This window comes from Alligator sinensis, unplaced genomic scaffold, assembly GCF_000455745.1.
Source record: "Alligator sinensis unplaced genomic scaffold, ASM45574v1 scaffold1286_1, whole genome shotgun sequence".
Taxonomy (NCBI): domain Eukaryota; kingdom Metazoa; phylum Chordata; order Crocodylia; family Alligatoridae; genus Alligator; species Alligator sinensis.
Genome location: NW_005842606.1, coordinates 850,802 through 863,940, shown reverse-complemented (window position 1 = coordinate 863,940; position 13,139 = coordinate 850,802). Strand labels below are relative to the sequence as shown.

Sequence of the window (13,139 nt, the reverse complement as noted above, 5' to 3'; positions counted from 1 at the left end):
CCGCGGGGGGGGGGGGCGTTGATCTGCCCCCCCATGCCCCTTCCCCCCCCCTTCCCTCCCACTACACCGCACTTACCAGCTGGAGGCAGCTCTCAATGTTGCCGGCTCTTCTCCTCACTGCCTGCATACTGCGCTGCGGCTGCACGCAGCATGGGCATTTATTGGCCAAATAATCGGCTCCATCAGGCTGATATCTGATACAGCCAATTTTCTTTATATTGGTACCGATCTGGTATTGGACCGATGTATCAGTGCACCTCTAATATATATATTATATATATATATATTTTTTTTTTTTTTTATGTCGTATGGTACAGTTGTCATTAGAGTAGTGTAATTAAAATGGTACAACTCTTGTAGTGACAAGACCTTACCCTCAACATGTTGTGAAGCAGGTACTGGTAAATATGGATAACCAACATTTTACAGATAAGTCAGTGGGGAGAAGTTTATGTAGCCCTGGCTGCGTCTTGACTTCAGAGATGAGATCAAAATGCATCTTGAGAACCTAATCCCATGCGTGTTTCTTTAGACTTGGTTGCTTCAAGATTCAGGGTATCCACTTTAAGTTGCAGCAGATATGAATTAGAGCACCATGAATTGTTTTCTTCCACCAATAACTTTTCCTTTCTAGTTTGCTTTTCATTTTCCCAGAAGAAAGGCCATGTCATTGACAACTCCAATGATTTATAGTACTCGAAAAACAACCATATCAGTGTGAACATAATTCTTCACACCAGTTTGTAAACTTAATGCTATGGTGTCTTTATAGATTTTAAATGTATAGAACTCACCCTGAAAAAGCTGGAAAGCCTTGAATGTGAGTGTGTGTTTATTCTCCTGTTGCAATCTCCCTGGGGTGCCTGGCCCCCAGCCCTTTGGTGAGACAAGGTTTCTCTCCCTTGAACTGAACGTTTGTCACGCAGCAATTACTCCAAGGCTTTCCTGCTACTAAACCATCTTACATCCAAATAAGCTGAAATAGGCTGGAATAGCACTTTGCCCATTGCAAAAGATAGTTTGAATCAAGCAAGTTATAATTCTTTACCTTGTCTCATTCAGGCTGTGTGTTGGCTCTCACACCATCAACCGGAGACAACCTGGCCTTGTGTTAGCTGGCGGGGGGGCATGGTTATGAATTTGCTACAGCTATGTTCCTCAGAACTTACCACTTTTGGCTGGTAGCTGTTCTGGCGGAACTTGCTGTCCTGTCCTTCCATCTAGAAATGAGTCCACAAATTGGCAATGATCTTCTCCATGTCCTCTCTGGTCACCTATGTTGTAAAATTTTCCTGAAAATATCAAGGAAAAAGCATTCTGAAAAACCTCTGGAAAATTCAAATTGGGTTAGTTACATGGAATTTCTGGAACCTTTTGAAGCTTTGGTTTTGTCACCGGTGCCTTTGTAGGGCAGGGTACAAGTGGAATGCTAGCATTCTTTATGTCTCAGTTTTAACTTGGAAGCTGTCCAGTTAAGATGTAAATCTATACGTAAAGGATGGTATAAATGCTCCATGTTCAGTGCTGATTACTGAGAAGGGAACGCCTTTGTTGGGTAAAAGCTAAAATTTCCATTCTTGTTTTTGTTTCTCCTTCTCTTCATTGTGCTTTACACAGTATTTGTGCACATTTCCATTAAAGCCATTCCTGCAATGAGGGGAGTTTTGCTACTAACTTAAGCCCAAACCCATCTTCCACTGAGCAACTCAAAATGGCTTTAGAGATGTTCATAGGCTATCCTTGGTACACAGCAAGCTAGAGTCTTAAAATGCCTTTTTCCCTATTTATGTCTTACACTGTACATCAGTGTCCTATAGACGACTAAAAATCTAATGTGTACCTGTCAATAGTTTAGATAGTCAGTCATCTAAAGAACAAATTAAAGTTGCATCATTTGGAGGAACAGAAGGGTTAAGACTGGCTGAAATAGGAATACAGTATAATTCTCCATTCGCAGAATGTGTACTTACAAAGTGAACTGTGACAGGGATCTGAGATTTTGTACAGTTTGAGGTACAACTGCCCCACTAATGCCAGGCTACACTAGAAGTAAGTTGGGACAGGAATACCATATGTTAATATTCTATACCTGAACATGTGTTTTTACTGATAGGTAAAACATTCCTAGCATTCAATTAAGAAGTATAAGGAAAACCAGTGGCCCCAACTCTTAGGAGACTGGACAGTCACCTTGCTGGGGTCACCTGGCCCCAGCTGTCTTTCCTGCCTGGTGCAGGGGACTGGACCTGATGATCTTCCGAGGTCCCTTCCAGCCTTACAATCTATGAATCTATGGCTGTGTGTAAACGTGTGCACGACACTTTAAGTGGGCTAAATGCTTTTGCACTGCTTAAATTATGTCAGTGTTTGCACGCATCAGAGGCATATTGCGCATCAATTATAGCTGCTGTAGGAAATTTGGCGGCATAATGTGCCTTAAAGACTTGGGGCACAGCAAACTAAAACATCTCCAAAGAGTTTTAGTTTGCTGCCCTACAGCCGCAGAGCGAAGCACCAGGCTCCGTGCAGCTCAGGGGCTCTGCAGGAATCCCTGCAGGCAGCCTGGCAGTAGCCTGGGAAGGCAGGCTCTGCCCAAGAGAGGGAAAAAAAAAAATTGGCGAGCCTGATCTTTCTTTTTTCCCCACCTGAAGCCTGCCTACCTGAGCTGTGTGGGGGCCTGGTGCTTCCCTCCGTGGCTGTGGTGCCCCCAGAACCACCCACGCTGGGTACCTGCAAGCGGGTGCTGCCTGGTTGGGGGCTGCCACTGCTGTGGAGGGGAACACCGGTCCCCCCCACTCCCGCAGCCCAGGGACTGCTCCACTCACCAGCAGCTCGCCTTCCCCTCCTTCATGCCGGAGAGGCAGGTAAGTTGAGTGTGTGCATGGCACGGGGGTTTAAAAGGCCCTAAATTGAAGCGGTGTTAAAAACCCACTGCTTCAATTTAGGGCCCCTGTTTTGTCTACACACGCCCTATGAATCTAGTGAGAAAACATTTCCAGATTATGTTTGCTACTCCCGCACAAGCATATTCTTACTTGTTCCCAAAATGAGCAAAAATTGTGCAGCATGATGCTATAATTGCCCAGTGATGTTAAGGGCTAGCTCCTGTTGCTGGACCTTGAAGCTCGAAGGCAAGCTGAGACCTAAAGTCTTTGCAGGTCAGGGAAGTGGGTGGTGCGTGAGCATTCAGAAGGGAGCTGAGGCGGTTCTCCTCTAGTGCTGAGGTGCTGTGAGATCCTTTAAAGCAGCGGTTCCCAAACAGTGGGTCATGACCTCAAACGGCATCACAACATCAGCAATTGGGGTTGCCAGATTTCTGCGCCCACAGCGGGGCATGGAGTTTGCAATGGAGGTGGACCAGCTCCAGGCAGGAGCTGTCCCTCCAGCCCAGTGGGCAGGACCCAGTACAGGAGGGAGAGTTGCACCATCATGGCTGCCAAGGTAAGGTGTGGCAGCGGTGATGGTGGCGCAGTTATGTCCCCACTGCTGCTGGGTGGGCAGGGGGTGTCTCAGCATGGTGATATGGTACTCCCTCCTGTGCCAGGTCCTGCCTGCTGGGCATGGAGCTCCCCAGGTGGAGGGCAGCAGGACAGGGAGCCACAAACTTGCAGCAGGCAGCCTGCATTCTCCCCACAACCCCATGGGCTCTGCTCTGGCCATGCCACCCACAGGGGAGAGGATGGAGGGGGAGGGGAGCCGGGCTCCACACTCCACTCTGGCCACAGTGGCTGCCACTTCCCATGGGTGGCAGCTGGGGCTTGGGTGCTGTTGGAGGGGGGGGCAGGGGGCTGTAGGCCCTGGCTCTGGTGCACATGGAGGGAGTGGGGAGCTGCAGGGCCAGGGGGCTATGGGGCAGGTGTGAGGGGCACTGGCAGGGCCAGGGTGCTATGGGCTGGGAGGGAGCAGCACTGGAAGGGTCAGGGGGGCTGTGGGTCGGGAGTGAGGGGCCATGCTGAGGAAGTGGGGCCATACATGTGGGTCATGTTGAGGAAAAGTTTGGAAAGCACTGTTTTAAAGGGTGCTCCGGGATGCCACACAATATTATCAATGTTAGACGTGCAAACCCCTGGGTCATAAAATAAACCTAGAATGTTAAACAGGGATCCAGCGTTTCAAATCGTTCTGCTCTGTTGTGGTCTTTCTTGAGTTCTTTGCCACAGAACAACTGCTCTATTCTTCTTTGTGTAGTCAAAAAACAAGTGAAAGCCAAAGGCTGGCATTTTGGGGGTGTGAGGGGGGGAGGAAGGGCCTTGATTGTAAAAAGGCTGAGCACCACTGCTTTATTCAGAGTCACTCGTCATATGCTGAGGACGCTGCAACCTCACCCAGGCCCCAATTAAATATCTGCTGTGCAAGAGACAATGTATTTATGGGAGGCATGTGGTGCCCTCAGTATTCAGCTAATAAGATTATATTTGCCCTGTCCCTGGGTCTGTTTTCAGTTATCTTGCATGTTCCAATCAATGCCCATGGTATTCACCTCTAGCTGACCAGACTTTATGCATGTGCTGTTGCTTTAGATAGGTACTTATTACTGCCTGCTTTATTATTTTTGTTCCATGGGAGACCTGGTTCCCAGTGCTGATTGAGGGAGTCTTTCCTGGGTAAAAGTTTTGATCCTCAAATTCAGAACCTTCAGTCTGCCCAAAGCTGCAAGGTATTTCCACAGGTGCTGAAGTCACAGTTTAGATGCAATTGTTTTTAGATGACTGGAATGCTTACAAAGATAGGACACTTATATGAGGACAGTAGGGGTGGCTCCTTTATGCAAATGGCATGATATCATGAGAAGAGCTCTCTTCTAGGGCTGTGCGAAGCTTCAGTCCCTAATTTGATTCAATGGAGATTCGGCCTGACTCGGTGACTGAACCTCTGAATCCAAATCGAATCAGGAGACCGTTTAATCTCTCCAAATAAAATCAGAACCCTCCAAATCGATTCAGAGAGATTTGGAAAGATTCAGAGATTTGGCCATAGACATAGCTTTAAATGTTTTTTTTTACATGCCTCAAGGTAGTAGGCGGCTCATGAACGCTGCAATGCTGGGGCGGATGGAACATCCCACAGGAGCATGGGGGGCTCCCCAGCACGCTCGGCAGCAGACCCAGAAGTGGACAAGAAGCACTTCTGATCCACTTCCGGGTCCACCGGGGAGCGTGTAGGGGGTGCCCCTATGCCCCCCCTGGCTCAGCAACTGGTGCCTCCTGGGCCTTGGGGGCCACCCGGGGTCCCCCTGCAGCTGATCGCTGAGCCAGGGGAGGGCAGGGGGGGAGGGTCTGCATGTTCCCCGGTGGACCTGGAAGTGGACCGGAATTACTTCTGGTCCATTTCTGGGTTCGCCGCTGAGCATGCGGGGGCTCCCCTGCGCTCCTGTGGGATGCTCCATCCACCCCAGCATTGCAGCATTCATGAGGTGTGTCTGGTACCTTGAGGTATGTAGAAAAAACATTTAACGCTGTGTCTATGGCCAAATCACTGATTCTCCGAATTAGCATCAAATCTTCAGATTCAGATTCAGCCGAATCAACGAATCGCATCACTGATTTGAATCAACGAATCACATCACTGTCCCCGATTCGGGCTGATTCCGAAATCTGAAATGAATATGGCTCATTTCGCACACCCCTACTCTCCTCCTCTCTGTTAGGTACCAAATAAATGTCTGTAGACTCATCCATGAGCTGCCCCTTTCAACTGGCTCTACATGGGCGGATCTTAAGTGCAGGAAAAATCCTGATGGATGCTACAGGTTGAATTTAGCTCTTGCATAAGCAGGCAGAGCTCCACTGAACTGAGGCACTGCACTGACCTACCTGAAAAGGCTGAGCTTGGCCCTAGAACTGGAAAGTTTTCCATGGTAATATGGAAGCTGGTAATTACGTCAGTTGGGAAAGGAGGGGTCAAACATATATTTTATATTTATTGGACAAACATTCCAGTTCATTCAAATATTGTGACAACTGGTCCATGTCGGTTAAAGCAACACAGGGGAGAGAGCCACATTTTGTCAGTGTAATGAAAATGATGTGGCTACCTTGATTAGTTCCCGGTCAAGTAAAATGACCCTTCTCCCAGGAAGAATGAAAACAATATAATTAAAATAGGAAAATGGGCCATTGATACATCAGATGCTTATTTGGAGCCTAACAGGGCTGTCAGTGGAGTGTCAGTTCATTTGATTTAGGACTGTGCTATAGTCCTGGTAGCCTAATGCTGCTGTTTCTTCTTCTGACTAGTTTTACAAGATGTTACATCTCATTGACTGTTTTGTTGTATGAACAGAGTTGAATGAATGATACCCCTGTTATAAAATAGTCTTTCTGGGCCACATAATTGCCCACATACTATTTATGGCAGAGGTATGCACTTTAAAATAACCACAGGGTTTTTCTTGCATGTGTGTGTGATGGGGGAGGCTGGGCAGTTTAGCTGGATAGGAATTTGATATAGTCTGTGAAGCATTTGAATGTATTCCTTGCTTTTCTTCCCTTTCCCTGGTCCATGAATGCTCAGCAGTGGGCCCGGTTCCATGAGGTGCCATGCACTGCGCTACTGATTCCTCAAGACATAAAAACTTCTCAATTAGGGGTGCTTAGCAGCTGACTGGATAAGGCCCTAAAAATTACTTCTTTTCAGACGTTGTTTTTCTCCTGTTTGAGCCAATCCTGTATAACGAATACATCAGCCTAACTTTTGCAGCTGGGGAGGTTTGCTGTGCATTACACTGCTCTGTGTCACTCTAGAATTTGGGCTCTACACTGATACCCTCGCAATTGTTACAGCACAGCATTATCCAGGGAGGTTTCACCCACTCGGAAGCTGAGAAGAGCCAACAGTTGACCATGAGGAGCTAACCATAACCTGCCCTGTCTATATTAGGTGCCAAGTCCTGTTTAAAATTGTGCTATGAGCTATTAACAGTCATGTGGACTGGCTTTTAGTCAGGGAGAGGTGGTAAAAGCTGGCAAAACCCATCTGGTTTCTGCAATGGCACTCTGCTGGTCGCACGAGTGGAGCTCAGGCCTATCAGAATCATAATGGTCAGAAAGCTTCCCCCAAGTTGTGATCAATTTATCAATCAGTAAATGGAATCATGATACAAAAGCTTCACAGATCTCTTGATATGTGTACACATGTGTGCGCTTCTGGGCCAAGCAAACCATTAGCACTAGAGCACTAACCGTAATAAAGAAACAGAACAGCAGCCAGGCCTTTAAAAGTTGTTGTATGGTAACCTGAATGTAATGAGCCAGTGAAGGAGTGATGGCCAGGAGCCTGGTGGGAATCGTAAAATGAAAGCAGGCAAGGAAAAGACGTTAATTAGATTCAAAGTCAGATGTTCATGTTAGCAGGTACCCTGTAAAACTTCATTATTCGCAACAGACCCATGAAAAGGTTTGTTTACATCCCAGTCTGAGTCCCTGTGGGGGATTATTGTAACAGCAGCTGCTCTGCCTCCTAGTCTTCCACCATTTCTTTTTGCAGCATGTCCAGTTCTAGGCCCCAAATGTTCAGCAAGAACTGTGCAAACACAGATATTTTTAATTCAGGACCGATACCATTAGACTGTGCTCTCCAGGTGCGTGCCTTTGCCTCTACAAATGCTCTAGGAACTGCACTGCATGCTTCTGGGTGCTGTCAAACAAAGAACTAATCTTAAACAGTAATCTGGGAAGCTTGGAAATTCCACTTTTCCAAGGTGAGGAGAATGTGCATGTCCAATCACAGCCAATAGAGTCCATCTGTTGAAATCTTTTAGTTCAGAATGGAAATGAAGGTCCTAGATGTCTGTGTGTTGTGTAATTTGGGCTGCATCCATATGGATATATTCATATTGCCTTTGGCTTCCCTTACCTGTAAGCGAATCACTGAGGTATATCTTATATCTCAGGGAGTTACACAGCTGCACTCCCACAAACTTCTTGTACCAGGTCCTCTTGACATATTGTTTCCCTTTGCACTCTGAATAGGAGTCAGATTCAAATGGGATTTGAGTCCAGATGGCATCTTTTCCCACTGCAGAAGGGGAAGAAAGAGGCTAATTAGAATAGTGTTATACATAACAAAGGATGATAAACACACTCAAACATATACAGAGGAGAGGAAACCCTTCATGCCACGAGGTGCCATTCAAAACGCACTACGTAGAATAGTCACCTGCATTTGGAAGGAAGTTTAGTGCACAGATCAGTGACCTACAGCCTGTGGGCCGTATCTGGGCTGTGGGATCATTGGATCTGGCCCATGGATAAGGGCCTTTGGAAGAATTTAGCAGTGAGGGGGCTTCAGCTGTGGGCACTCTCCCCATGCTGTTGTGGGGATAAATGTTAGCTGTGGGTGCTCCCCCTATGCTGCTGGGGAGGCAAGCAGTGGGGGTGGCCAGGTCCTAGCTCCTACCCAGCCAACCACCTCTGGCCTGGGTGGGTCATTCTAGCCACAGCTGAAAGAGGTTGCTGTTTTTGTTTTAGGGAACTAGTAGCAGCAAAATGTGCAAACATAGGCAAGGATTTCTGTGGGTGATAGTTTTTACTCGACCAACTGCAGAGCTGGGATAGAGTTAGACAAGCTTTTGAATGAAAGACAGTGTCTAACTCTACTATGCAGTCGGTCCAAGAAAAGATATCGCTGTGCAAAATCCTTGCCTCTCACAACTCCTAAACCATAACAGCTTCAACTTAACTCTAGCACTACCAAACACAGAGCTGCGGTGACCTGCTTTTAGGGACTGGTTCTGATCTCAGGCTATATTGGCGTATGTCTGAAGGGGGTCCATTGGCATACACCGTTAGACTGGTGCAACTGGGGTCAGAACTGGGCCCCCTTTATGTGGGGTGCCTTGTGTTGTCAGGGAGTCAAGCTTTGGTATGCTTGGCAAAATTCTCAGTTATAAAGGGTGTGACATTTCCTTCTTTCTCAGATGGTTAAGGTTAAGGCAGGACTAGGAGACAGCAAAATATACAGGAAAAGCCAGATGAGTATGGGGAAAAGAAGCCTATTTGTGTACATCTCAAGTGCTTTCAATACTAAATGCACAAAGCAGCCCCTCTGCCTGAAATGGGTATCTTGTTTTTTAAAGAGCCTGAGCCAAATCTCTCTGAATTCAACAGGTCTTTGACCACTGTGTTCATGAAGCCCTGTGAAGCATCCTGTTTTTGGTGGCAAGCTTTTCGGTAGTACAATGGCAGACTCTGACTTGCATTCTGTTAAGTCACTTATTATTAAGCAAGAAACAGCTTATTGGTTTCACAGAGACACCTTCTGAGTTAATGACAAGGCTGAGAAAATATGAGCTGTCCTTGGCTCATTTGTGGACATTGGTTCGCAGCCATCCTAGCTGCCACTGCAACACCACCTCATGTTGATTGTGTTGAGCTCGGGTAAACATTTGGACTGGCAGGAATCTCTTTCAAGCGGTATAGGTGGAAGAAGTGAAATCATGTGTGAAAGCATGTTTAGCTCGGAAAGTACAGCCAGCCCCGTTGTATAGCACACGTTATCTCACTGCAGAAAAATGGTCTGATTAGAGCATTCTATGCATAAAAGGCTTACTTGAAATTGGCTCGCTCACTCTTGGGTCCGCTGGGAAGAAAAAAAACAAACAAGCACGCAATTAGGCACTGTAAAATAACCTCCCCTGACATTTCAACAGAAGCGCATTGAGAAGTGATTTTTCTATGCTTGACAAACTATAATTTGTAAAATAGCAGCTGTTTTTTGGAAGTCAGGTTCACATAATTTTTGCTTTAAGTTAAAGAAATAAACTGCTCATGTAATAATTTGGAACTATTGCATCATGGAGCTTTTTCAAATGTTATTAATGGGATATGACCAGTCACACTGGGTTTTGTGAAAACACGGGTGCGGAGTTCATCAGCCAAAATCTGCAGGATTTTTTTAAATGTCAGTGTCAATGGATTATAATTTTTTAAAAGATTCCCCTGTAACACTTGCCACTCAAAGCTTTGTTCTAGGGCAGGCTTGTCCAACATACGGCCCGCGGGCCGCCATGCAGCCCACCAAGCCATTTTCTGTGGCCTGTGGTGCTGCAACGGGAACCCCTTGTCCCTCCCCCAGCCCCTCAGCAGCTTCCTAATGGCTGCTGAAGGGCAGGGGAAGGGACAAGGTTCCCACACGCACTGCGTCAGCTTGACGTTGCTCCTCCCCTCCCCCCTCATTTCACGGTGTCCCTTCCTCGCCCCACCCCTCCCTTCCTCATTTGCATGCCAGCTCCTCCCCACTCCCACATTGCAGAGTTTCGGTTCCTAGCCCTACCCCTCCCTTCCTCATTTGCATGCTGGCCCTGCTCTGCGCTGGTCCCCACCAGCCGCGTGGGCTGGAGCAGGTCACAGTGCAGCGGGTGGGCGGGCGCAGATGCCGGCTCGGAGGGATGCTGTGGCCAGGCCCGTGGGAGATGCTGCTGCCACTGCTGCTGTGGCTGTCGGGTGGGAAGCCAGCGCTGCTCCCACCTCCCTGCATCCCCCCATGCCCGCAGACATCACATTGGGGGTGGTGAGTCGCAGGCCCCGGGGCGGGAGGGACCCCTGCCGCTTGGGCTCAGGCGGCCCCAGAGGAGAGGAAGCAGGGGGATGTCCCTGCACATCCCGCACCCCGCTATAGAGTCCCCACATGTCCCCCTGGCTGCTGAGCCCAGGTGCGCAGGTGTGGCAGCATCCTTGAGGCTGCACAGGTGACCTTGAGGCTGCGCAGGTGACAGGGAGGACATGGTGGGGTCAGGCGGCACCCCTTGACCCCTGCGCCCCCAGACCATGGCCGGACTGGACAGGCCGCGCAAGCGCCTGCTCCTGCTGGCCCACTGGGTAATAAAAAGTTCCTGATCCGGCCCCACATTCAAAAAGGTTGGACACCCCTGTTCTAGGGTATGAGTGAATGATGGAGTAATGGGGAGGGAGGGGGAACCAACTTGTCACTGCACACATCTACACATTCATTAATGTGCTTTAGGTAATGTGCATTAAATCTAGTTTCTCCACTGTGAGGTACTAGAAAAATGTGCATTAGCCTATTTTAATGTGCATTAGCTAAAGGGCATGGCTTTTTTGTGATGCTTTAATGCACATTAAAATAAGCCAATGCCCATTAAAGCACATGTGTAGGCACACCCCAAAGGAGAGCCACAGACCTAGATACCTTGTCCAGGTTTAGTGAAAAAAAATCCAAACAGAATAAATAATGAAAAATACATTAATTATAAATACATTAATTATAAACAGTTCTTATGAGTTTAACAATTCAAGGTAACCTTGGTATCAGAAGAGGGAGTCCATGTTCTTAAAAGAGGCTGGATTCCTTATTCCCTTTACCCCCTTATTCCTAACTGAGACCAAACTCCCATTAACTTCAATGAGCCAGGAATTTGACGTGCATCAAACTTGACAACAGACCCTTTAAATAGATTAAACCCAATTTGAATTCAAGTGCCGGGTAATATACAGAGCACAGGCAACTACAAGCAGCCAACTCCAGATAGAAGAATGGCTCCTACTTCCATTGGAGTCTCTCACTCTGATCCACAAGGCTGAATCAGGGTAAGAGGGCACCATTACATCAGATCCATTTAAAACATGGAGCAACATCACTCTCACTCAAAGACAGACAACCTCTCCCAGATCTTCCAAAGATGAATGCTGATGGTGTCTGCTAACACAGATTCCCTCTTAAAGGACAAACTTACTTTACAGACTTTTTATATGGCTTTCATTGCTCATGGATCTAGGTGTTGTGGCTCTTACCTGATTCAGTATTAAACGCCACTGTATTGCTGCTTGGACCTTCACCGAGAGGGTTCCTGGGTTTCACCTGGAATTCATAGCTGGGGGATAGAAATAGCAAATAAACAACATTGCACAGTGCTTGTGTCTGTTCTAAGAAAGTAAATTCTCCTCCTGGACACCTCTGCTGGTGCTGCTAGCTTCCTGGACAAGCATATTGAACCACAGAATCATAGAGAAGTAGGACTGGAAGAGACCTGCAGAGATCAGCATCATCCCCATCCAAACCATCCTACATAAGTCCATAATCTAAACTCTTCATAAAGCTACTGTCAACCCTGGCACAAAACAAGATGCAACACACTAACCTGCCACAGGTAAAGCAGGGGAACCACAGCAGCCAATATCCTGCTTTTATAAAAGATTGTTAATAGATGCACAAGAGATCCCAGGTAGAAGGCCATGCCCCCTGCTCCAGGGCACGGCAAAAACCCCCACAGTCTGTACCAATCTGACTATGAGGTACTGGTCAGGGTTCCTCAGGAAACATTTAGACCTACTAATAAAACTCCTCAGTGACTTCAACTGATACTCCTTTAATCACAGGTTGCTTAGAGTAGAGTAAGAATGGCAGCTGCTGCCATCTGACAGCATCTGAGGAGGTAAACCCACTGTTTACAACTGATTATGTTATACCTTTCTCATATAGTTAGTCTATAGGGTGCACCTAACTTCAGACTAACACAGCTAACTTTTGCTCTCAGCTACCTCCACTGCCAGCCCAGTACCTGCAGCCACTACTGCTGGTCTGGTCACTACTGCCACCCATGCTGCAAGGGGAAGTATGCAGGTGTGGTGATAAGTAATGAGAACAACCAGATTCTCCGAAGAGGTTGCTGATGGAAGTGCACAGTTGCTTTTTGATATTTCCCCCTTCTCCATTAACAAAAACATCCCCCCCACCCCAATTCTGTTTCTCCCAAGCCCACCAATAGTGATGAAGGGGAGGCAGGGGCTGCTGAATGGAGCACATGCCTTCCAAGAGGCAGGGCAGGAAGGCTCAGCCAAGAGACAACTCCAATCGGCTAAATGTAACTCAGTGCTCACTCTCCAGATTCATAAAAATGTGTCCTGCTGGGGAATGTCTCTGTCTCATCCTTTGCCACAGAAATATTTTATGGCTCCAACCTATGCTCCAGTATCTCCTGAATGCTCTTCCCCATGGCTGGGAAGCATGAAGGAGAAGCTGAACAAGGTTGGAAACAATAATAGTACTATCCCAGCCAGACTCTTTTGCTGAGGCTCTTCACCTGTTTCAGGTCACTTATACAAGTTACATTTTCCGGTTAGTCTCCCCCTAACCTTTCCTTTCCCTCCCCCACTGACAACCCCAGAGCTGGGGGGGTGCAG

General features: G+C 47.4%; 1 protein-coding gene across 36 annotated transcripts in view; it reads right to left on the bottom strand.

Annotated features, from left to right (window-relative positions):
- The window catches only part of ABI3BP (ABI family member 3 binding protein), a 342,180-nt gene that overhangs the window by 2,007 nt on the left and 327,034 nt on the right, over window positions 1-13,139 (bottom strand). For all 36 annotated transcript variants that reach the window (XM_006033054.1, XM_025214794.1, XM_006033038.2 and 33 more), the window contains 4 exons: window positions 11,751-11,830; window positions 9,550-9,579; window positions 7,855-8,016; window positions 1,170-1,292 (listed from right to left, as the gene is read on the bottom strand). In XM_006033054.1, the coding sequence (XP_006033116.1) occupies window positions 1,170-1,292; window positions 7,855-8,016; window positions 9,550-9,579; window positions 11,751-11,830 (395 nt within the window). The remainder of the gene's footprint in view (window positions 1-1,169; window positions 1,293-7,854; window positions 8,017-9,549; window positions 9,580-11,750; window positions 11,831-13,139) is intronic.